The 22,393-nt window shown below is 46.8% G+C and overlaps 1 protein-coding gene across 1 annotated transcript; it reads right to left on the bottom strand.

Annotated features, from left to right (window-relative positions):
• Positions 1-11,921: 11,921 nt before the first annotated feature.
• Positions 11,922-21,939, bottom strand: LOC129703427 (extracellular calcium-sensing receptor-like). The gene is made up of 6 exons (XM_055645855.1): positions 20,531-21,939; positions 19,533-19,824; positions 17,930-18,760; positions 16,957-17,184; positions 14,994-15,117; positions 11,922-14,254 (listed from the first exon to the last, which is right to left on the bottom strand). Exons 1-6 carry the CDS (start codon positions 20,743-20,745, stop codon positions 13,347-13,349), a joined length of 2,598 nt encoding a protein of 865 aa, XP_055501830.1. The 5' UTR covers positions 20,746-21,939; the 3' UTR covers positions 11,922-13,346.
• Positions 21,940-22,393: the final 454 nt, after the last annotated feature.

The raw sequence follows: 22,393 nt of genomic DNA, 5'->3' as shown, positions 1-22,393 counted from the left end.
GCAGTCGCTGCGGGCGTCCAGATGGTAAGGACAAGGTACAAGTCCAGGTAAGTCCAGAGTCGGCTCTTCCCCACCGGAGACCGCAGCTTTTAGTTGGTATAGGCCGGTGGCCGAAGATTTAAAACATCCTTTCATGACCTAGTTCAATTCCAATCAAAATTAAGTAAGGATGGATATTAATTTTTTTGTGGCACGACAGTAGATTTGCTGTCTCACAACAAAGAGAACCAGGTTTGATCCTCACTGAAGGTGCTGTCTGTACAGAGTTTGTACGTTCTCCTTGTGACCGTATAGGGTACCTCTAGGTTCTCCGATTACCTCCCACATCTCAAAGACATGCTTGGTTATAGGATAATTGTCCACTGTAAATTATCCCTGGTGTGTATGATAGAAGTAGTGTACGGGTGATCCTGGTCAGCGTGGGCTCAGTGGGCTGAATGGCCTGTTTCACACTGTATCTCTAAACTAAGCACTGGTTAGCCTGCATTTGGAATATTGTATGCAGGTGCTACACTACAGGAAGGATGTGATTGTTCTGCAGAGAGTGCAAAGGAGATTCACCAGGATGTTGCCTGGTTTGGAAGATTGGGGAGAGATTGGACAGGCTGGGCTTGTTTTCCATGTAATGATGAAGGCTGAGGAGTGACATGATAAGGCTGTGTAAAATTACGTGGCATTGAGAGGGCATTGAGAGTCGGAATACTGTTCCCAAGTTTGGAGGTAATCAAAATGAGAAGGCAGAGTTTAAGGTGAGAGGAAGGAGGGAAGGAGATTTAAAGAGGACTAGACCAAGTTTCCACAACAGCGTTTGCGGGGGGGGGGGGGGGGGGGGGGGGGGAGGGGGGACTGCGGCATCACACTCAAATTAACCACCCCTCAAACTCACAGGGTGGGGGGGGGGAGGGGGGGTGAGAAGAGGGGAGGAAGGGGAGAGGAGGAGGGGGAAATGGGACAGATTTGGGAGGGAAAGGAGAGCGGGGTAGGGGATGAGAGAGGGGGATGGGGAGAGATGTGGGGGAGGGGGGGTATGGGGGGGAGGGAGGGGAGGAGGATGGAGGGGGAGAGGGGTGGGGAGAGAGAGGGGAAAGAGTGGGGAGGGAGAGTGGAGGGGGAAGGGGAGAGGTGGAAGTGGGGAGGGAGGAGGAGAGGGGTAGGGGGGAGTGATGGAAGAGGGACATAGGGGTAGGAGGAAGGGGGCGGGGGTGGAGAGAGGGAAGGGGGTGGGGGTAGAGAGGGAAGGGGGGGTGGGGGAGAGACGGATGGGTGAGAGAGGGAGCGGGGTGAGGAGAGGGAAACATAGACATTAAGTGCAGTAGTAGGCCATTCGGCCCTTCGAGCCTGCACCACCATTCAATATGATCATGGCTGATCATCCAACTCAGTATCTTGTACCTGCCTTCTCTCCATACCCCCTGATCCCTTTAGCCACAAGGGCCACATCTAACTCCCTCTTAAATATAGCCAATGAACTGGCCTCAACTACCTTCTGTGGCAGAGAATTCCAGAGATTCACCACTCTCTGTGTGAAAAATGTTTTTCTCATCTCTGTCCTAAAGGATTTCCCCCTTATCTTTAAAATGTGACCCCTTGTTCTGGACATCCCCAACATCTGGAACAATCTTCCTGCATCTAGCCTGTCCAACCCCTTAAGAATTTTGTTCGTTTCTATAAGATCTGCCCTCAATCTTCTAAATTCTAGCGAGTACAAGCCGAGTCTATCTAGTCTTTCTTCATATGAAAGTCCTGACATCCCAGGAATCAGTCTGGTGAACCTTCTCTGTACTCCCTCTATGGCAAGAATGTATTTGAGCATTGGACATTGTGACATCACACGATGGAATGTTCACCATGGGCTGGGGCTCCTGCAAAGGCATATGTAAATGAATCCATTCCGATTGGACATCTGTGAACATTGGGCATTGTGACATCACACAATGGAAACCTTCACCAGGGGCTGGGGCTGGGGCTGATTCTATGGGTGAGATGCCAGTTTTTTTTTAAATATTGGGAGGGGGGGGGAGAAGGATTTGATTAAAAATGTGTACATAAACACGACAAAATGTAATCAGGAGTTTCTATAAGATCCTCCCTCAATCTTCTAAAATCTAGCGAGTACAAGCCGAGTCTATCCAGTCTTTCTTCATATGAAAGTCCTGACATCCCAGGAATCAGTCTGGTGAACCTTCTCTGTACTCCCTCTATGGCAACAATGCCTTTGAGCATTGGGCATTGTGACATCACACAATGGAACGTTCACCATTGGCTGGGGCTCCTGCAAAGGCATATGTAAATGAATCCATTCCGATTGGACATCTGTGAGCATCAGGCATTGTGACATCACACAATGGAACGTTCACCATGGGCTGGGGCTGGTGCTGCTTCTATGGGTGAGAAGCCAGTTTATTTTTGAAATATTGGGGGGGGTGAAGGATTTGATTAAAAACGTGTACTTAAACACGACGAAATGTAATGAGGAGCGGATACTTAGAAAGAAAAGTGAAACCTCTACCGAAATGGAAAAGATGTCGGCGATTCTGCGTCTGATTTCGGAGTTGCAGGGAATCAAAGAAAGAAATGCGGCCGGAAGCCGTACATGTAAATGGATCCATTCCGATTGGACGTCTGCAAGCGTCGGGCATCGCGATTGGACGTCTGCGAGCATCGGGCATTGTGACATCGCACGGCGGGAACGAATCAAAAGGCAGGAAGGGCGCTGGACGGCAGTCGGTCGGATGGCACGAGAGTTTTATATATTGATAGATAGACTAGACCAAGTGCAGACCCGTTGGGTGTGCTCCCCCAATTGTGTGATCCCCCAACCTAATATTCCACCATGCACCCGTCTCCTCCAATAGAACTGAAGCCGTTCCCAAATGTAAGATTCCAGCACTCCCCTGCCTCCCTCAGCAGTGGATTTAAAAACAATTCCAATGGCACTTTCCTTCGCTCCATAGATGCTGCTGCACCCGCTGAGTTTCTCCAGCTTTTTTGTGTACCTCCAATGGCACCTACCCTGCCTGCTGAAGCAGTGAAAAGTTCAGAGTGTTCCTGTCTTGCAACTTTGTTTCGAAGTGTGTTGGAAGCTGACATGTAAATGGAGAAGCCAGTTTATTGTTGAAATACTTGGGGGGGGGTGAAGGATTTGATTAAAAACGTGTACTTCAACACGACGAAATGTAATGAGGAGCGGATACTTAGAAAGAAAAGCGAAATCTCTACCGAAATGGAAAAGATCTCGGAGATTGAGCGTCTGGATTGGGCGTGGCAATGAATCAAAGGAAGAAATGCAGCCGGCAGCCGTACATGCAAATGGATCCATTCCGATTGAACATCTGCGAGCATCGGCCATTCCGATTGGACATCTGCGAGTATCGGGCATGAATCAAAAGGCAGAAAGGGAACCGGACGGCAGCCGATGGATAGCCCCAGAGTTTTATAGAGATAGATAGATAGATAGATAGATAGATAGATAGATAGATAGATAGATAGATAGATAGATAGATAGATAGATAGATAGATAGATAGATAGATAGATAGATAGATAGATGTGAGGGGGAAGATTTTCACAGAGAAAGTGGTTGACATCTGGAATGTGTGGCGAGAGAAAATGGTGGAATCAAATGCAATCGCTCTGTATAACAGATGATTACATAGGAATTTATGTTGCGGCACTCCTTCAATTGGAACTGTGGCCCCCATCGTGCCCTTTGACCCTGGGAGTTAAGAGGCAGATCAAAGGGGTAGTTGGGTCAGAGCAGGGGGTAGAGGTGACACTTTAGGGTGGTTTATAATGAAGGTAAGATTAGGGTTGCAAGGAGGTTGAGTTATTTCTGTTTTGAGCTTTCTGTTTTGTAGTTGTTTGCACAATCCGCAAGCATTGCCACTTTTCATTTCACTGCACATCTCGTAAGTGTATGTGACAAATAAACTTGACTTGACTCGACTTGACTTGGGCTGTTTGTCAGAGAGCTGATACTCCATGAAGTACTCCATGTACTAATATACAGCTGCTCTAGCGAGTTTTAACAGAGCTTGTTGCAATCCGGGAATGGGTGTGTCTGATAATATGTCTGATCACCATAGCAACAAGTCTGTAAGAAAGAACTGCAGATGCTGGTTTAAATCGAAGGTAGACACAAAATGCTGGAGTAATTCAACGGGTGAGTCAGCATCGCTGGAGAGAAGGAATGGGCGACGTTTCGGGTCGAGACCCTTCTTCAGACTGATGTCAGGGGAAGGGGCGGGACAAAGATAGAATGTAGTTGGAGACAGTAATGCAACTGTCCCACTTAGGAAACCTGAATGGAAACCTCTGGAGACTGCGCCCCACCCAAGGTTTCCGTGCGATTCCTGGAGGTTGCAGGTGGTTTACGGAGGTTGCAGGTAGTGGAAGCACGTAGGGAGACTCACAAAATCCTCCGGGAACCGCACGGAAACCTTGGGTGGGACGCAAAGTCTCCAGAGGTTTCCGGTCAGGTTTCCTAAGTGGGACAGGGGCATAAGACTAGTGGGAAAACTGTGAAGGGGAAGGGGATGGAGAGAGAAAGCAAGGGCTATCTGAAGTTAGGGAACCCTGCTTCCTGTAAAGACTCTAACTCCTGCTCCCAATTCCTCTGTCTACGCAGCATCTGCGCCCAGGATGAGGTGTTCCATACCAGGGCATGGGCAATGTTCTCATCCTTTAGGAAATGGGGGTTCCCCTTTTCAATTATAGATAAGGCTCTCACTAGGGTCTCCTCGATACCCCGCAGCTCCGCTCTTACCTCCCCCTCCCCCCATTTGTAACAAGGACAGTCCCCTTGTCCTCACCTTCCACCCCATCAGCCGTTGTATGCAGCATATAATCTTCCAACATTTTCATCACCTCCAGCGGGATCCAACTACTGGCCACATCTTCCCATCTCCACCCCTTTCTGCTTTCCGCAGAGACTGTTCCCTCTGAAACTCCCTGGTCAAGTTGTCCCTTCTCACCCAAACCACCCCCTCTCCAGGTACTTTCCCCTTCAACCGCAGGACATGCAACACCTGTACCTTTACCTCCCCCCTTGACTCCATACAAGGATCCAAACAGTCTTTCCAGGTGAGGCAGGGGTTCATTTGCACCTCATCTACTGTATCCGCTATTCCAGGTGTCTACCTCTCTACATCGGCGAGATCAAGCGCAGGCTCGGTGATCGTTTCACTGAAACCTCCGCTCATTCCGTCTTAACCTACCTGATCTCCCTGTGGCTCAACACTTCAATTCCCGCTCTCATTCCCAATCTAACCTTTCTGTTTTGGGCCTCCTCCATTGTCAGTGTGAGGCCCAGCACAAATTGGAGGAACAGCACCTCATATTTCGCTTGGTAGTTTACACCCCAGCGGTATGAACATTGACTTCTCTAACTTCAGATAGCCCTGGTTTTCTCTCTCCACCCCCTCCCCCTTCCCAGTTCTCCCACTAGTCTTACTGTCTCCGACTACATTCTATCTTTGTCCCTCTCCCTCCCCTGACATCAGTCTGAAGAAGGGCCTCGACCCAAAACGTCACCCATTCCTTCTCTCCAGAGATGCTGCCTCACCCACTGAGTTACTCCAGCAGTTTGTGTCCACCATAGCAATAAATGTAATTTAGGATCAAAAGTATTCATAGAAGGAAAGCGAAAGGAAGGCGCTCCCTCAGTACCGCCCCTCCCCCAGTGCGGCTCTCCCCTAGTAATGCCCCGCCCACAGTACTGCTCCATCAGTACTGACCCTCCCTGCTACGCATACATCTTAACCTGATTTAATCTGGGCATGGTGGTTATACAGTGATCGAGTGGATTGACTATGTGGGACATTGACCAAAGCCTTGCTCCCGTCCATAAAGACCATGTTTACGGTGCTGTCTTTGTCAATGTTCTCATTTCCCTGAGAATATTATTTAGTTTGGCCTTGTGTGGGTTTAGTCACCAGATTGTGCAGCAGCTGTGATCAATTAGAAGAAGCTTTGTCCACAACAACAGCACACAAATAAAGGTCTCCACTGTAGCTTGGCACACATGACAAGAATGAACCAATAGCTATACCAGTCACGTCTGATTTGACTGCGTAGCACACAAACAAAGCATCATTGTATCATGATTCATGTGACAAGCATAAAACAATTAAAATGTCAATACCCACTTAGTTAGAATAGACAGGCTGGGCTGAAGGGCCATGCTGCACAGCTCTGACTCTATGACAAATTGTTGTCTATCACTGTCTCTCCAGCAAGGCAATGATATTTGGTCACCGCAGTGTGTTCTGAGCAGAGGTGGCAGATTAGACAAACCTTGTCTTCACTCACGTGACGGACATGTGTGGATGGAGATTCTCTTTTTCTCTTTGCTTTCTCCTTTCTCGCTTCCTTAAATGACTGAGCACCACTTTTTACGTGGGTACGCAAACCTTTATTCTTTGTCTGTATGCTGTAGACGGCTCGATTGTAACCATGTATAGTCTTTTTTTTACTGGATAGCACACAAACAAAAGCTTTTCACTGCACCTTTGGTACACATGACAATAATGAACTAAACTCCCTTTGCATTAGGGGCAATTTACAGAGGCCAATTAATCTACAAACTCACACATCTTTGTGAAGAAATTCTTTAGGGAAGAATCTAAGAGAATCTTTGAAACATTTTCTGTGAACATGTTCCTTTGGCCTCAGCAACTCTCCCTGCTTTGGTAATTGGTATTGTGACAAGTAGACGCCCTCTAGTGGCAGACAGGTTTTAAAGCAAAGGTACACAAAAAAAAATGCTGGAGAAACTCAGGGGGGGCAGCAGCATCAAGGGAGCGAAGGAAATAGGCGACGTTTCGGGCCGAAACCCTTCTTCAGACTGATAGGGGGTGGGGAGGGGGTGGGGGGGAGAAGGAAGGAAAAAGGGAGGAGGAGGAGCCCGAGGGCGGGGGGTGGGAGGAGACAGCTCGAGGGTTAAGGAAGGGGAGGAGACAGCAAGGGCTAGCAAAACTGGGAGAATTCAACGTTCATGCAAGTTGGTTTTGGAAGAGGTGCCTCCTCATTGTTGAATTGAAGTTGATTAAATCCTGACCTTTAGTGCTGTCTGTGTGGAGTTTGCACGTTCTACATGTGGTCATTAGATGCTGTTTGATAGGTTATCTGGCCACTGTAAATTACCCCAGTGCGTGGTTGAGTGGTAGAATCTGCAGGGGAATTGATGGGAATGTGGGGAGTTTGAGTTACAGGGAACATTATTGAGGATACACACAAAAAGCTGGAGTAACTCAGTGGGACAGGCAACATCTATGGAGAGAAGGTGACATTTCGGGTTGAGACCCTTCTTCAGACTGGTTAGGAATAAGGGAAATGAGAGATATAGATGGTGATGTGGAGAGATAAAGAACAATGAATGAAAGATACCAGGCATATTATGACATCTCCAGCATTCTGTGACTATCTTCAGCATAAACCAGCTTCAGCAGTTCCTTCCTCCACACTGTGTCACCTGCCACTGCGCTATAAAGTGGTTTATTTTTTGAATCCTGTATATCTTGTTCATAACATAATATAGGAAATAGAACCTGCGTACATCTTTGGAACTTTGTAGGACTTCAGCCAGGCCGCATTAAGAGTATTGTATGCTCTTCTGGTCATCCCATTACAGGAAGGGTATGGAGACTTTGGAGAGGGTGCAGGGGAGGTTGTCTGGATTAAAGGGTGTTTGTTATAAGGAAAGATTGGACAGACTTGAGTGATACCTGATAGACGTGAGTAAATTAGGAGAGGCATGGATAGGGTAGACATTCAGAACCATTTTCCCAGGGTGGAAATGTAAAGAGTCAAGAGTGTTTTATTGTCATTTGTCCCAGATAGGACAATGAAATTCTTACTTGCTGCAGCACAACAGAATATGTAAACATAGTACATAACGGGGGGAAAAAAAGAAAAAAAAGTTCAGTGTGTGTATATATATATATATATATATATATATACACGCATACTCGATAAATAAACACATAATGTAGTACAGGTAATAGTAATTGTCTGTTGCAGTTCAGAGCTTATTTGTTGTTGTTTAACAGCCTGATGGCTGTAGAGAAGAAGCAACCTGGACGTTACAGTTTTCAGGCTCCTGTACCTTCTTCCCAATGGTAATGGTGAAATGAGTGTGTGGCTAAGATGGTGTGGGTCTTTGATAATATTGGCTGCCTTTTTGAGGCAGTGACTGCAATAGATCCCTTCGATGGTGGGGAGGTCAGAGCCGGTGATGGACTGGGCAGTGGTCACAACTTTTTGCAGTCTTTTATGCTCCTGGACATTCAAGTTGCCAAACCAGGCCACGATGCAGCCAGGCAGTATGCTCTCTTCTGTGCACCTGTAGAGGTTCAAGAGTTGACATACCAAATCTCCGTAGCCTTCTCAGGAAGTAGAGGCATTGATGTGCCTTCTTTATAATTGCATCAGTGTGCTGGGACCAGAAAAGATCTTTGGAAATATGCACGCCAAGGAATACTAATTGTTACTGAGGATGTAGTATTTCTGCCAATTCGAACAGACAGTGGTCGGTGGATGAGGAAGTCGAGGATCCAATTGCAGAGGGTTGCTCAGAGACCCAATTCCGTGAGTTTAGTATCCAGCTTGGAGGGGATGATGGTATTGAACGCCGAGCTAGATGACAGATTTTTAAAGTTAGTGGAGTGAAGTTTAAAGGAGATATATGTGATAAATAGAGTTGTGGGTGCCTGGAATCCAATGCCAGGGTGGTGGTGGAGGCAGATACTATAGTGGTGTTTAAGAGGTTTTTAGATAGGCACATGGATATGCAGGGAGTGAAGGGATATGTATCATATGCAGGCAGAGGAAATTTGTGTAACTCGCCACCAGGGGCGCCACACGATTGGCAGCTCCGCCAACATTTTTTAGTGTGTGTTAAAGTTTGTGTAAATGTTCTCAGGTTTGTTTTATGTGGGGGGAGTGGCATGGGTCAGGGGACATTTTTTTTTTCAGTTTCTCACCTTGCCGGAGATGCGATTAATTTTTGGATCGCATTCTCCGGTCGCTCTGCAGCCTACCATCGATGGAGCTGGAGGTCTCCTCAGACGGACCTTGGGCCCCATAGCGGGCCGTGGACTTACGGTGGAGTCGATCCCTTGCCTGGGATCGCTCCAACCGTGGCATGCAGACATTGGGAGCCCGCAGTCTCGGGAGAGGCCGTGGATGTCGGGATCTCCAACGTCGCGGATGGTTCGACCAGCCCCGACGCGAGTTCGATCGTCTGGCGAGGGGGAGCTGACATCCCCCGATGTAGGAGCTGATCACCTCGACACGAGGGGCCTGCCGCTGGCTACGGGAGTCAAGATCATCCCGTCAATGGGGGGGCTCAAGGCCCCCGACCGCGGGAGAGCAATGGAAAGAGATTGAATTTGAATCTTCCATCACAGCGAGGAATGTGGAGGAGTCACTGTGGTGGATGTTTTTGTTAAAATGTTTTTTCTGTGTTCCGTTGCTTTTTATTTGTATGACTGACTTGGCAAATGAAATTCCCCATTTGTTACAAAACATACTTGGCTAATAAAGTATTATTGTGACTGTGATTGTGGTGTTCAGCACATATATTGTGGGCTGAAGGGCCTGTTGTTGTACTGTACTTTTGTTCTAATACATTATTTAATATTCTATGCATATATCCTCCTGAGACAATATACCAATGAAGTATTTGAGAGGCTGTTGGATATGAAATGTTTAGAGGAATTATGGACCTAATGGGAGCAGCTTAGATGGGCCACCTTGGCCAGCATGGACAAGTTGAGCTAAAGAGCCTGTTTCCATGCTAAATGACACCGTGCCTCTAAGGCTGGCCTCTGCGAAGACTGCATCAATCTCCAGTGCTTCCCTCAGTACCAACTGCAAAGTGGGATGTGCCGTTGCCAGCATTTCCTCTCCTTACACTGGAAAACCAATAGGTTTTGGGCAGACCAAGTAATGTTTGAGGTTGTTGATTTTCCAGCGGCAGATGATGTTCGACTTGGTATGAATAACATGGAACATGGAACAGTACATCACAGGTACAGGCCCTTTGGCCACAATGTCTGTAGCGAACATGATGCTAATCTAAACTAAGCCCATCTATTGATCATGATCTGTATTCCTCCTTCCCTTTCATGTTCATGTGCATGTGTAAGTACTTTACCATGTAAATGTGGCTATCATGTCTGCTTCCAGCTTCTGCAATGGCAGCACATTCTCTGTGTAAAAAAACTTGCCTTACCAATTCCTTGGAACTTTTCCCCCCACGCGGCATAAAGCAATGCCCTCACGTATTTGATATTTCCATCCAAGGAAACTCGATCTGCCCTTTCCATGTCCCTCACAATGTTCTATACTTCAATGAGGTCGAACCAATGCCCTGTCATATTTGTGGAGAGTAGATGGAAACCAGGACAAAGGCCAGGAATGATGTTCCAAAGGAAATGGATAGAGTCTGTGGTGAAAATTAACGACATCATGATATAAAAAAAAGGAACTTCACCTTTGTTAAGTGTTGAAATTGCTGTGAATTTTAAATCAATTCTCAATCGTGAAACTCAAGTTTGATTTCCCAAAATTCCTAACATATTGTCCAATTGAAGCAAATTTCTTCCTGATATCAATGTAATGAATTAATATTTTTGCACCTGATGTTTTTATAGGCAGACACCAGTGGAACGTAGATTATGTGCAAATAATTATTCGAATGTTAGATAAAGACAAGGGACTGAGTCCGGGAGCAGCAAGGGAACAAGAATCTCTGAAGAAATATCCCGAACCAAAACGTTACTTATTCATGCTCTTCAGAGATGCCGCTAAGTTATTCCAGCACTTTGTGTTTTTTGTTGTAAACCAGCATCTGCAATTCTTTTTAAGAAGGAACTGCAGATGCTGGAAAATCGAAGGTGCACAAAAAAGCTGGAGAAACTCAGCGGGTGCAGCAGCATCTATGGAGCGAAGGAAAAAGGCGACGTTTCGGGCAACGTCTGAAGAAGGGTTTCGGCCCGAAATGTTGCTTTTTTTCTTCGCTCCATAGATGCTGCTGCACCCGCTGAGTTTCTCCAGCTTTTTTGTGTACCTTCTGCAATTCTTTAGTTTCATTAAAAGTCTCTAATTGAGTTAGGAGTGGGAAACATCTACAGATATTAGACCCCCAGGAGCCTCATTATTCATTGCTCCATTTTTGTACACGACCAGAAACATTAATTACTGCTTATTTTTAAATTACTTGGGTTACAGGTTTGTCACGGGGAAAGATTAAACATTTTACACAAATGAGCATAGATGAGTGAGGGGATTTAATTGAAACAAACAAAGGTGGAATTTGCTTTTGGTTTATTATTGCCATGTGTACCAAGATTATTTGCTCCATTACCTCTGCAACATATAACATTCCCCATCCTGTTCTGTGGCTAAGGGCCAAAATATACAGATATATTGGAAAGATTATGCACTGAAAAAACATTGGATAAGTAGCAGAGTCATGGAGTCATAGTCAAACTGTATGGAAACAGGCACTTTGGCCCAAGTTGCCTATGTTGACAAACATGCTCCATCTACACTAGTCTCGCCTGTCTGCATTTGGCCCACATCTGTCTAAACCGTTCCTATCCATACCTGCCTAAATGTTTCTCAAGGTTTGTGATAGTCCTTGCCTCGACTACCTCCTCTGGCAACTTGTTCCAAATACCTACCACGTTTTGTGTAAAATAGTTGCCCCCTCAGGTTCCTATTAACTCTTTCCCCTCTCACCTTAAAGTGTAAACATTGAGTACACAAGAGAATATCCTAGTTAATGTAATAAATTCTAGTGTAAAATATTTTATTAAGTAAAAGATTAGCTTGACCTTTTTGGGTTCTGAATAAGTTGAAGTTGCAATTCTGTGGTAAATTGGAAAAGCTGTGGAAGTTAGAGGCCTGCATTCAAGCTGTTCTGATAGTGCTATGCCCAAGCAAAAGACGATTGACAATGGTGGGAGAGGATGTGTTTCCTGGAGACTCTGTAGTTTCTGTAAACAGAAATCTTCTGGCTGTTACTGATATTGATGCTTACATTGTTAAGATGGAATTGCAAATGTTGGGCTTTTGAATAAGTTCCTATTTGGAAATTTTGTGATCAACAGTTTGTAATCAATATAACCACAAGATGACAAGTATTGTATTGGTGACAAGTATATTTTGAATGGGTACAGCCTGTGATTGATTTGTGTTAAACGTCATTGCTGCAACTCTGTATAAATATGTGACTATGTTTCCAAAATACTACAAAAGATGCTGTATGTCTTCATTCATTGGAGTGGTGGCACAGGGAGAGTTAAGTGTCTGTTGCATATTTGACTCTGTATCCCTGACACTCTCGCCGGCTGATGATCAGTAAAGCTTGTGTTGGTTTACCTAACCCATTGTGAGTTGGCTGTCTTTAAGAAATGAACCTTAAAACACATTAGATTGTGTATACGATTATGAGGGGAATAGATAGGGTGAATGCACATGATCCTTTACCCAGGATAGGGGAATCAAGAATCAGAGGGCATAGATTTAAGGTGCAAGGGGAAAGATTTAATAGGAATCTGAGGAGCAATTATTTTCACACAGAGGGCAGTGGTTATATGGAATGAGATGCCAGAGGAGGTAATTGAGGTCGGTACTATAACAACATTTGAAAAGACATTTGGACAGGAATGTGTATATGGTTAAATGCGGGCAGGTGGGACAAGTGTAGATGGGGCATGGGCAAGTTGGGCTGAAGAGCCTCTTTCCCTGCTGTATGACTCTGAATCTGGTTCCTCTTGCTTTACACTTGAATGGCTCTGAGTCCCTGCAAAGCCAGAGGAAATCTATTCCAGCTGACGAATCCAAGCGCCAGAAGACATGTTTATGTCTTTTGAACAAAAATAAAATTAATGTATTGCAATTACTGGAGTGAAACGAATGTTTAATGTGATTACCCTACAAACACATAGAGAACGGCATACAAGAAGCATGTTTTTATCAATAGCAAGGATTATAAATAAAATCCATAAGATTTCGTTCCATAAAAACGACAAAATCTCTGCCTCTCATGATTTTATATACTTTTATCAGATCTTCTGCAACCGTCCGCGTTTCACAGAAAACTATCCAAGTCTGTCCAACCTCACCCTGTAGCTAATTCCCCCTAATCCAGGCATCGTCTGGTAATTCTCTTCTGCGCCCTTTCCATGCCTTTACATCCTGTAATGGGGGGCGATCAGAACTTGCACACAACACTCCAAATGCGGCCAAACCCAAGTCCGACAGAGCTGCTTCGTGATAATGGAGAAGCTTGTGAGGTGGGTTTAGGGAGTGAGGGGCGAGGGCGAACGTGTGGACCGTTCTACAATCTCTCCGCCCTGCCCATCATCTGTTTCTTCGTGTTTTCCTCCGGTTTGATTAAGATAATGTAGCATTTGGGAATAAAGATACAACTCAGCAGCCCGAAGCTCGACGCTAAAATGGCAAAGATTTCCACGGCCACCGTATACTTGCCAGGGGTGCTGACATAGGCTGGGACAAAGGTCAGCCAGACCGCGAAAAAGATCAACATGCTGAAGGTTATGAACTTGGCCTCGTTGAACTTGTCCGGCAAGGCTCGGCCCAAAAAGGCTAAAACCAGGCATATGCACGCCAGCAGCCCGATGTAACCGAAAGCACAACAGAAAGCGAGCGTGGAACCCACCGCACACTCCAGAATGATCTTTGCGTTTTGATACTGGGTGTTTTGAGTGGGGAATGGCGGGGACGTGGCTAACCAGACCGCGCACACTATAACTTGGATCAGCGTGGAGATGAAGACAATTGACCTTTGTTGGGCCGGTCCAAACCATCGCATCACGTTGCTAGACGGCAGGGTGGCCTTGAACGCCATCAGGACCACTAGAGTTTTACTGAGGATGCAGGAGATGCACAGGACAAAACTAATCCCGAAGACAGTGTGGCGCATCGCACATGACCAGGGTGTTGGCTGACCGATGAAGGCGATTGAGCAAAGGAAGCAGAGCATGAGGGAGATTAACAGCAGGAAGCTCAGCTCGGAGTTGTTGGCCCGGACAATGGGCGTGTTTATGAAGCGCAAGAAGACAGCCGCGACCCCACCCGTGACGCAGGCCCCACACACGGAGATAGCCGTGAGAGTCACCCCCATGCTCTCTCCAAACGACAGGAACTCAATCTGTTTAGGAACGCAAGCGTCTCTTCGGTCATTGGACCAGTAATCTATCGGACATTTCATGCATTCCGTGGAATCTGTGGAAGGGAAAACGATTCATCAGGCATAGAGCTGTACAGCACGGAAACAGATCCTTCGGCCCACCATGCCCATGCCGACCAAGTTGACAGATTGGGCTAGTCCCATCTAAATTAAACAAATAAAGTAACAACTATTATATTTTGCTTGCGTTTGGCCCATAGTTCCCTAATCCTTCCCCATCTATATATTTGTCCTTTATTCTCCGCGTCTATAGCTTAGACACAAGGGCCTTTCGGCATTGCTTTAGAAACAACACAGACAGCAGCGAGGATGCTGAGCTACTCCAGCACCCTGTGTCTTCTTGTCGCTGGCAGCTTCTTCTCAGGCAGTTCATATCAGATAAACACTATCCCCTGAAGTCCCTGTTAAATCTCCTCCCTCTTACCTCTTGCCTATACCCTCTAGTTTTAGAACCCTCTACGCTGAGAAAAAGACGTATGTGCGTGTATCCAGGCCCCTCGTGATCCTGCACACCTCAATAAGGCCACCCCGAAACCTCCTACGCTCCAAACAAAAAAAGTTCCAGCCTGTCCAACCTCAGTCAGAGTAAAGGTCGGAATCCGAAACGTGACACCCGTGTTCTCTCTTTTCTGCAACACTCTCTAGGGTTCCACCAGTTACTGTGTGAGCCTTGCCCGGGTTTGATAGCCCAATGTGCAATTGTCGGAGTCGCCCATGCGCTGGTACTTCGCTTTGCATGTTATATTCCGTCCACGTGTCATCGGCGCTATTTACCTGTCTGATTGCTGATCGCTCCCTCGGAACACGGTAAGCAATCGAAGCAGCAGATGGGCTGTCCTTGCCGAGCACCCTTCCTTGTACCCGGAACGCAGGAGTCAGTGCAGACAGACACCGGTACCTGCGGACACAGGAAATCGTTCACTGACTCACACCAAACCTGGAACAATGCCGTATAGAACATAGAATAGTACAGCACATGAACAGGCCCCGCGTCCCACAATGTGTGCGCGCCTATCAGAATGCTAAGACCAACTGTTACCTGCCTGCACATAATCCATATCTCTCAATTTCCGGCCTGTCCACCCCCCCCCCCCCCCCCCTTTCCCCTTCTCGCACCTCCCCCTTCTCCCCCTCCCTCGTCCCTTTCCACCCCCCCTCCCTCCCCCCTCTATCCCCCCTCCTCTCCCTCCCCCCTCCTCTCTCTCCACCCCCTACTCTCTCACCCCCCCCCCCCCCCCCCCCCCCCTCCGGTCTCACCCCTCCTCTCACTCTCCCCCCCCCTTCTCTCCCCAGCCTTTCTCTTCCTCCCCCGGCATCCCTCTTCCACCCCTCTCTCCCTCCCCCCCCCCCCCCCCTCATTGCCCCGCCCTCTCTCTCTCCCCACCCCCCCCTCCCCCTCCCCCGCGCGTTGAGGGAACGGGACCCAACGGGCCCCTCTTGGTCTCGGTTAAAATGTACCCCTCTCACAGTAATGCCATGTATTCTAGTTTTTGACATTTGCACGCAGAGAAAAAAAAGTCCTGATTGTTTACCCCACCAATGCAGTTTTTTAAACATAGAACTCGCTTTTTGCGAGCATTATTGGTTTAGTGAAAAAATGCCCTTTAGGTTCATGTTTCCTCTCTCCCTTTAAACCTATGCAATCTGGTGCTTAATTCCCTTACTCTGCGTAAAAGACTGTTCATTCATATATATATTCCCCTCATGATTTTGTACACCTCTATAAGATCACCCCTCAGCCCCATGCAGTCCAAAGAATAATGTCCTAGCCTGCCAAAGTACTGGCGACATCTTCGTAAATCTTCTCTGCACTCTTTCCAGCTTAAAAAAACTTTAAACCTTTCCTGTCCAGTTTACCTGTCGGTGATGTACTTACCTGAACTACCGCCACTGGCAGCTCGTTCCATAACCTACCACCCTCTGTGTGGGGGAAAAAAAACCTCAAACCCCTTTAAATCCCTCTCTTCTCACCTTAAGCAAATGCCCTTCAGTTTTAGACCTCATATCAGGGAAAAAGATTCACTTTATCTCTGCTGGCCCGCATATAAAACCATCATTCAGTCACTCCGCTCCAGGGAAAACAGTTCCAGCCTAACTGGTCTCCCAATAACCCAAGTCCTCCAGCTCCGAATAATCCAAAAATCTGTCTGAAGAAGGGTCCCGACCCGAAGCGTCGCTTGACCACCCCCCCCCCCCCCCCCCCCCCCCCCCCACCCCCAGACGCTACCTGACCCATTGAGTTCCTCCAGCGTTTTGTATTTTGCAAAAGATTCAAACATGTACAGTTTCTTGAGTCTCCAAGAATAAATGGTCATAGGATGATACAGCGTGGCAACAGGCCCTTCGGCCCAATTTACCCACACCTACCCCATCTGCACTTGTCTTACCCGCCTGCATTAGGCCCATATACCTCTAAACCCATCCTACCCAGGTACCTCTCGAAATGTTTCGTAAACGACTGCCTCAACTACATCCTCCGGCTTCTCGTTCCATCTACCCACTACCTATTGTGTAAAATAAATTAGCCTTCAGGTTCCTATTAAATCGTTCTCCCCTCACCTTAAACCTATGTCATCTGGTTCTCGATTCCTCTACTCTGGTGTTTTTACCCAATCTATTCCTCTCATGAATGTGTACAAATGGACTGATTTATCGCACAACGATATATATTTGTGAAAAAAATCTACGACTCATTGTAAAGCGATGTTCTTCAGTTATCATTGAAATCGTTGCTTACATTGTGTCGAGATCCGTGCCACTCGATTCCATCTGCATCCACGACGAATTCTTCCCCCGCAGGGAGGGCGGCATCGTAATATCCAACTTTCACAAAGTCAACTGAGCCATCAGGACGCCTTTGCCAATTTATCATGTCATAGGAAGCGATGGGATCTCCGTTCTCATCAAAGCTGACTCGCTCTCCGAACTGATTGGTGAACTGCACCTCCCTGAGATAGTGCAAAAGCTGTAAACACCATACAATTATCCACCTATCACTCGCCAGGATTCGTGCCGCCGCCGCCGCCTATGTTGTCCAGCTTTCTCCCCGCTACCACCATCAGTCTGAAAAAAGATCTCGACCCGAAAAGTAACCCATCATGTTTCCCGAGATGCTGCCTGACCCGCTGAGTTATCCTTGTGTTCCACACAAGATTTCAGAATTTAGTTACTTTGCAAAATTATTTTGATTTTTTTTAAATAGGGGTTTAATGTCCTTATTATAAACGGATACAAAGTACTCAGCGGATCGAGCAGCCTCCTTGGAGAACATGGATAGAAAACCATGTTCTCCAGAGATGCTGCTTGACCCGCTGAGTTATTCCAGCACTTTGCGTATTTTTGTGTGTTGCCCCTGTACCACTTGGGAAACCTGAACAGAAACCTCTGTAGACTTTGCGCCCCACCCAAGGTTTCCGTGCGGTCCTCGGAGGTTGCAGGTGGTTGCCGGAGGTTGCCGGAGGTTGCAGGTAGTTGAAGCAGGTAGGGCGACTGACAAAAACCTCCGGGAACCCCCGGGAACTGCACGGAAACCTTGGGTGGGACGCAGAGTCTCCAGAGGTTTCCGTACAGGTTTTCTAAGTGGGACAGGGGCATAAAAAAATTGCATCTGCAGTTCTTCGGTTCTATCATTTTAAATCGTTATATTGGAGAAAGGTTAGTCTAACCTTTGTGGGAGTTTTACCCTGCTGGATAACCGGCCCGTTACTCACCTGCCAAGGTAGAATGTTGGTCTTTTGGCCGCAGGTTGTGTTGGCGAAGGGCCCTCTTCCGTTTTCACACGATTGCAAGTTGTGAAGGGCGTGGGCGATGGCGTACACCGCTTTGTACACGTTGTAGGCAATTGTTAACTGGGACACATCGGTAAAGGGATTCTCAACCGACCCCAGGCTCTCGGTACCAGTACACGGTTGGTACCGGGCCGCGGTCTCCTTCACTGTCCCATTGGAAGTTTGCACGCTGCAGCCAAAAACCTCTCGCCACAGTTCTTCCACGAACGGGTTGTTGGGTGCGGAGGACGGGTGAACTTGGACGAGAAACTCTCTCAGACCAGGAATGTCCTCTCTCCTGATCCCAAACCCAATAGTCCCAGCAAATATTTCCCGTGTTTCTTCCGTCCACAGCTGGGCTGACGTGATCCAGCCCTCGCTTGCGATGAGCTGAACGTCTGTGATGTTCTGCTGCCGCATTTCTTTCACCAAAGACACGGTGTCGCTTTCAAACGTAAAGACGATCACCACTTTAGCTGATGACTTTTTCATGGTCTCCGTCACTTGGACCAACTTTGATCTAGTGCTTGCTGCGGAGATAAATTCAATAAACGCGATACATGTTTCAAATGTTGAAACTTCTTCAAGGAACGATAATATGGCGAAGCGGCCATACTCGCTGTCCTCGGCCACAACCCCCACCCAAGCCCAATTGAAGCGCCCGACCAGCCGCACCAGCGCCTTGATCTGCACGGCGTCACTGGGGACCGTCCGCAAGAAGGTTGGGAACTCGCTTTTGTCGCTCAGACAGGTGCAGGAAGAAGAATAGCTGATCTGCAAGTGAACGCACGTTTTAAATCGTAAATTTCTCAAACTATTTTCAAGAGTCAAGATTGTTTTACTGTCATATGTACCGAATTGGAACAATGATATTTTTACTTGTAGCAGCACAACAGCTACGTAAACGTTGCACTCTATAAAACCCGGAATAAACAACAAAAGTCTTCAGTATATATGTTTAAAAAAACAGCTAAATTAATAGACAATTACCGTGAAAAGTCAAAAATAATGTCTACATAGTTCGGGGTCTATTTGGAGGTTGTAGTGTTCGATAGCCTACAAGGTGGTTGTAGGGAAGAAGCTGTTATTGAACCTGGGGACCTAACACTTTGCAGGCCCCTGTACCTTATTCCCGATGGGAGATGTGAAATGTGCAAGGATGAAATGGGCAGGAGCGGCATGCCTGATTGATAGAGCGACCCCCCCCCTTCCCCCGCTCTTCCCTGTGCCCCAACCAGAATTGAACCAGACCTGCCCCCCCCCACCCCCCCCCCACCCACCCCCACCAGCACCACAATCAGTCGGAAGAAGGTCTGAACTCAAAACGTCCCCGATCCACGTACTCCAGAGACATTGAACGTATCCATGCAACTGATACGCTACAGTACTATATTCTGCAATGTCTTCCTTCGCTCTACCTGTTGTACTTGAGTTTGACGACGGTATTTATGTATTGTATTATCTGATCTGATTTGGACAGCATGCAAACACACAGCTTGTGACTGTCTCGGTACACGTTACAATAATAACCTGACCAATACACTACCAGGCCAATGTGGAATGGAGCCAGCAGGCGGGACGCGGCGATTGATTCTGAGGATGCCGCGTCTCCCACCACGATGGAGACCGAGGGGAGATCAGCGCACGTGGACCTTGATTCAGGCCCATCTTCCTTGTTCAGTAATTTGAGGACTCCTTTGAGTGATTCCGAGTGTGTATGGCAGCTGTCAAAGATCTGGTAGCCCAGGGTTAGGTTGGGAAGGAGCTGAGCGTTGCTGTTTATTTCCTCTATTGCAAAGATCATGGTGTGCGCCCAGCGGAGCTCCCTGTGTCGGAACCTGATCAATACATAAGGGTTGGGAAGTCATACAAAGCATCCTCGGATCTCAGGGAAGGAAGGAAAATACAAATTCAGCAACTAAACGCACAGACAGCAGAAATTTACTGAAATTGTCCATTCATCACGAGTCATCGTTGGCGGAGACACAAAAAACTGCAGATGCTGGAATCTTGAGCAAAACGCAAGTACCGGAGGATCTCATCAGACCTGGCAGCGTCTGTGGAAGGAATGGGCATTTGAAGTTTCTCATTCAGACTCCTGGATTTTATTTGTGGAAGAAAAAGAAAAATTGAGAATTATTCCATAAACAAACATTTGACAACGGAGACACAAGGAATTACAGACGCTGGAGTCTTGAGAAAAACAGTAAATGCTGGAGGAACTTAGCGAGCCAGGCAGCATCTGTGAAGGGAATGGACATGCGACATTTCGGGTCGGGACCCTTCTTCAAACTCATATAACATAGAACATTGAGCAGTAGATCACAAGGGATCACCTGTCCATAATGTAGCTGCTAAACACGATGTCATCTCTTATCTACCTGCGCATAACCCATATTCCTCCATTCCATCTGTATCTACGTGCCTACCCAAAAGCATCTTAAATGCTGCTATTTTATCTATCTCCACCATCAACCCTGGGGCGCGTATTCGGGGAACGAATTCTGTCCAAAATGCCCAAAAAGTACTGATAAACGTACTTACTGAAGGCAGCGAACTGGCTGAGGCTTATTGCGAAACGTGTTGTACACAGGAGCCGTTCTGAAATGTAACGGGAATAAACCGCCCAGGATGACATCTCCACGTTGAGACACGCCAGGATTAAACTTTTCTCGCAGTTTGCACGCTGTTTCGGTCGCTGGAGTCATCGCTTGGATTGCGCAGAGGAACGACAAGGTCCAAATAGCAAGAGGAAGCATTGTTAAGGTCAAAACAGTTTCTCAACACCACTGGAAAGTATAACACGGTTCTGCGGCTGGGTGTCTATTTATATGTTGGCTGGTAAACACGCCAGGTGCGCTTTAACCGACCATAGCTCAAACCATCCCATTGGGATAGCAGGAAGATTGCTTCTTGGTAAACAGGTGTGAAGTGAGATGATAATCAGTAAACTTTGTGGATGCTGGAGGCAGTGTCTCTCTGGATAATTGAGTTTAATCATATTTTGTGTGATTAATATTAAGATTGTTACGGGGCGAACGTTGGTATGATATTTGGGGAATTCTCTGTAGGCACGCTATTCCAAGGGATAACAAAGCTGACGATGTTTTTGAGCACACACGTGTACTTCAATGTTGTCTTTAGACCGCGAAAGTTGCCAGTTTAAACAAAGACTATTCTTTAACATGGTTGTACACCCAATGTGCATTTCACAAGAGGGGAGAGGAAACATGACTCTTAAAGATAGTTGGGTCAGGGGATATGGGGAGAAGGCAGGAACGGGGTACTGATTGGGGATGATCAGCCATGATCACGTTGAATGGCGGTGCTGGCTCGAAGGGCCGAATGGCCTACTCACGCACCCATTGTTTATTGTCTATTGTCTATAAACTAAAATAAAAGTGTTTTTTCTGGATATTTGAAAAAATAAACATGAAATGCTGGAAGAACGGAGGATGTCAGATGGCATATGTGGAAAGAGAAACAATGAACGTTTCGTGGCGACGGCGTTTCAGCAGAAATTGGAAAGAAATAGAAAGTTTGTTCCACGAAAGTGGGAGCTGGTGATGAAGGAAATAAGGAAACTGGATAACCAGTTAGAGGGGCAGTTAAAATCAGACGTCTATGTATCATGCTGCCGAGGTTGTGTCGTGCGTGTTACTGTCACAGCGACAGCAAGATGGATTAAACAAATGAAATGTCGACTCTGGCAACAACACAAAGAAACGGCGTTATCTAAAGTTGGAGAATTTGATGTTGAGTCCTGAAAGTTGCATTAAAAGTTCACAAGTTGTTAAGCCATTGGAGCAGAATTAGGCCACTCGCGCCATCGAGCCTCCTCCGCCATTCACTCGCGGCCGATATATATTTCCCTCTCAACCCCATTCTCCTGCCTTCTCCCATGCATTCTTAGTTGTCACTGAAAATATAGTCAGTGAATTTTCGACAATAATTTAAACCGCCTTAAATTTAGACAGGAACCCAAAGGCAAAACAAAAAAACTCCAGATATTAAATATCTGTAATTTCACTAAAAGCGTAAAGTCTACAAATACTCAGCAGGTATGACACCACATTTCAAGAGTTTTCAGAACGATGGTAATATGTACCTTTCAAAGCTTTGTCTGCAGTTTTGGTGATTGATCGATCTGACGCTTAACAACTGTTCTAGCTGTCCAACCAAAAATACGATTTAGTTAGACACCAGGAACTGCAGATGCTGAAATATTGAGCAAAAAAATTCCATGCTGGAATAACATGGCCGGTCACGCAGCATTTTTGGAGAACGTGGACAGGCTATCGCCATCAATTTCGGGTCGGGGCCCTTCTTCAGGCTGCTTGTAGTCGGAGGGGGGGGGGGGGGGGGGGGGGGGGGGGAGCTCTGGAAGAGAGGTGGGAGCGGGGAAAA

This window comes from Leucoraja erinacea, chromosome 14 (genome assembly GCF_028641065.1).
Source record: "Leucoraja erinacea ecotype New England chromosome 14, Leri_hhj_1, whole genome shotgun sequence".
NCBI lineage: Eukaryota > Metazoa > Chordata > Chondrichthyes > Rajiformes > Rajidae > Leucoraja > Leucoraja erinaceus.
This window is presented reverse-complemented; position numbering and strand designations above follow the sequence as displayed.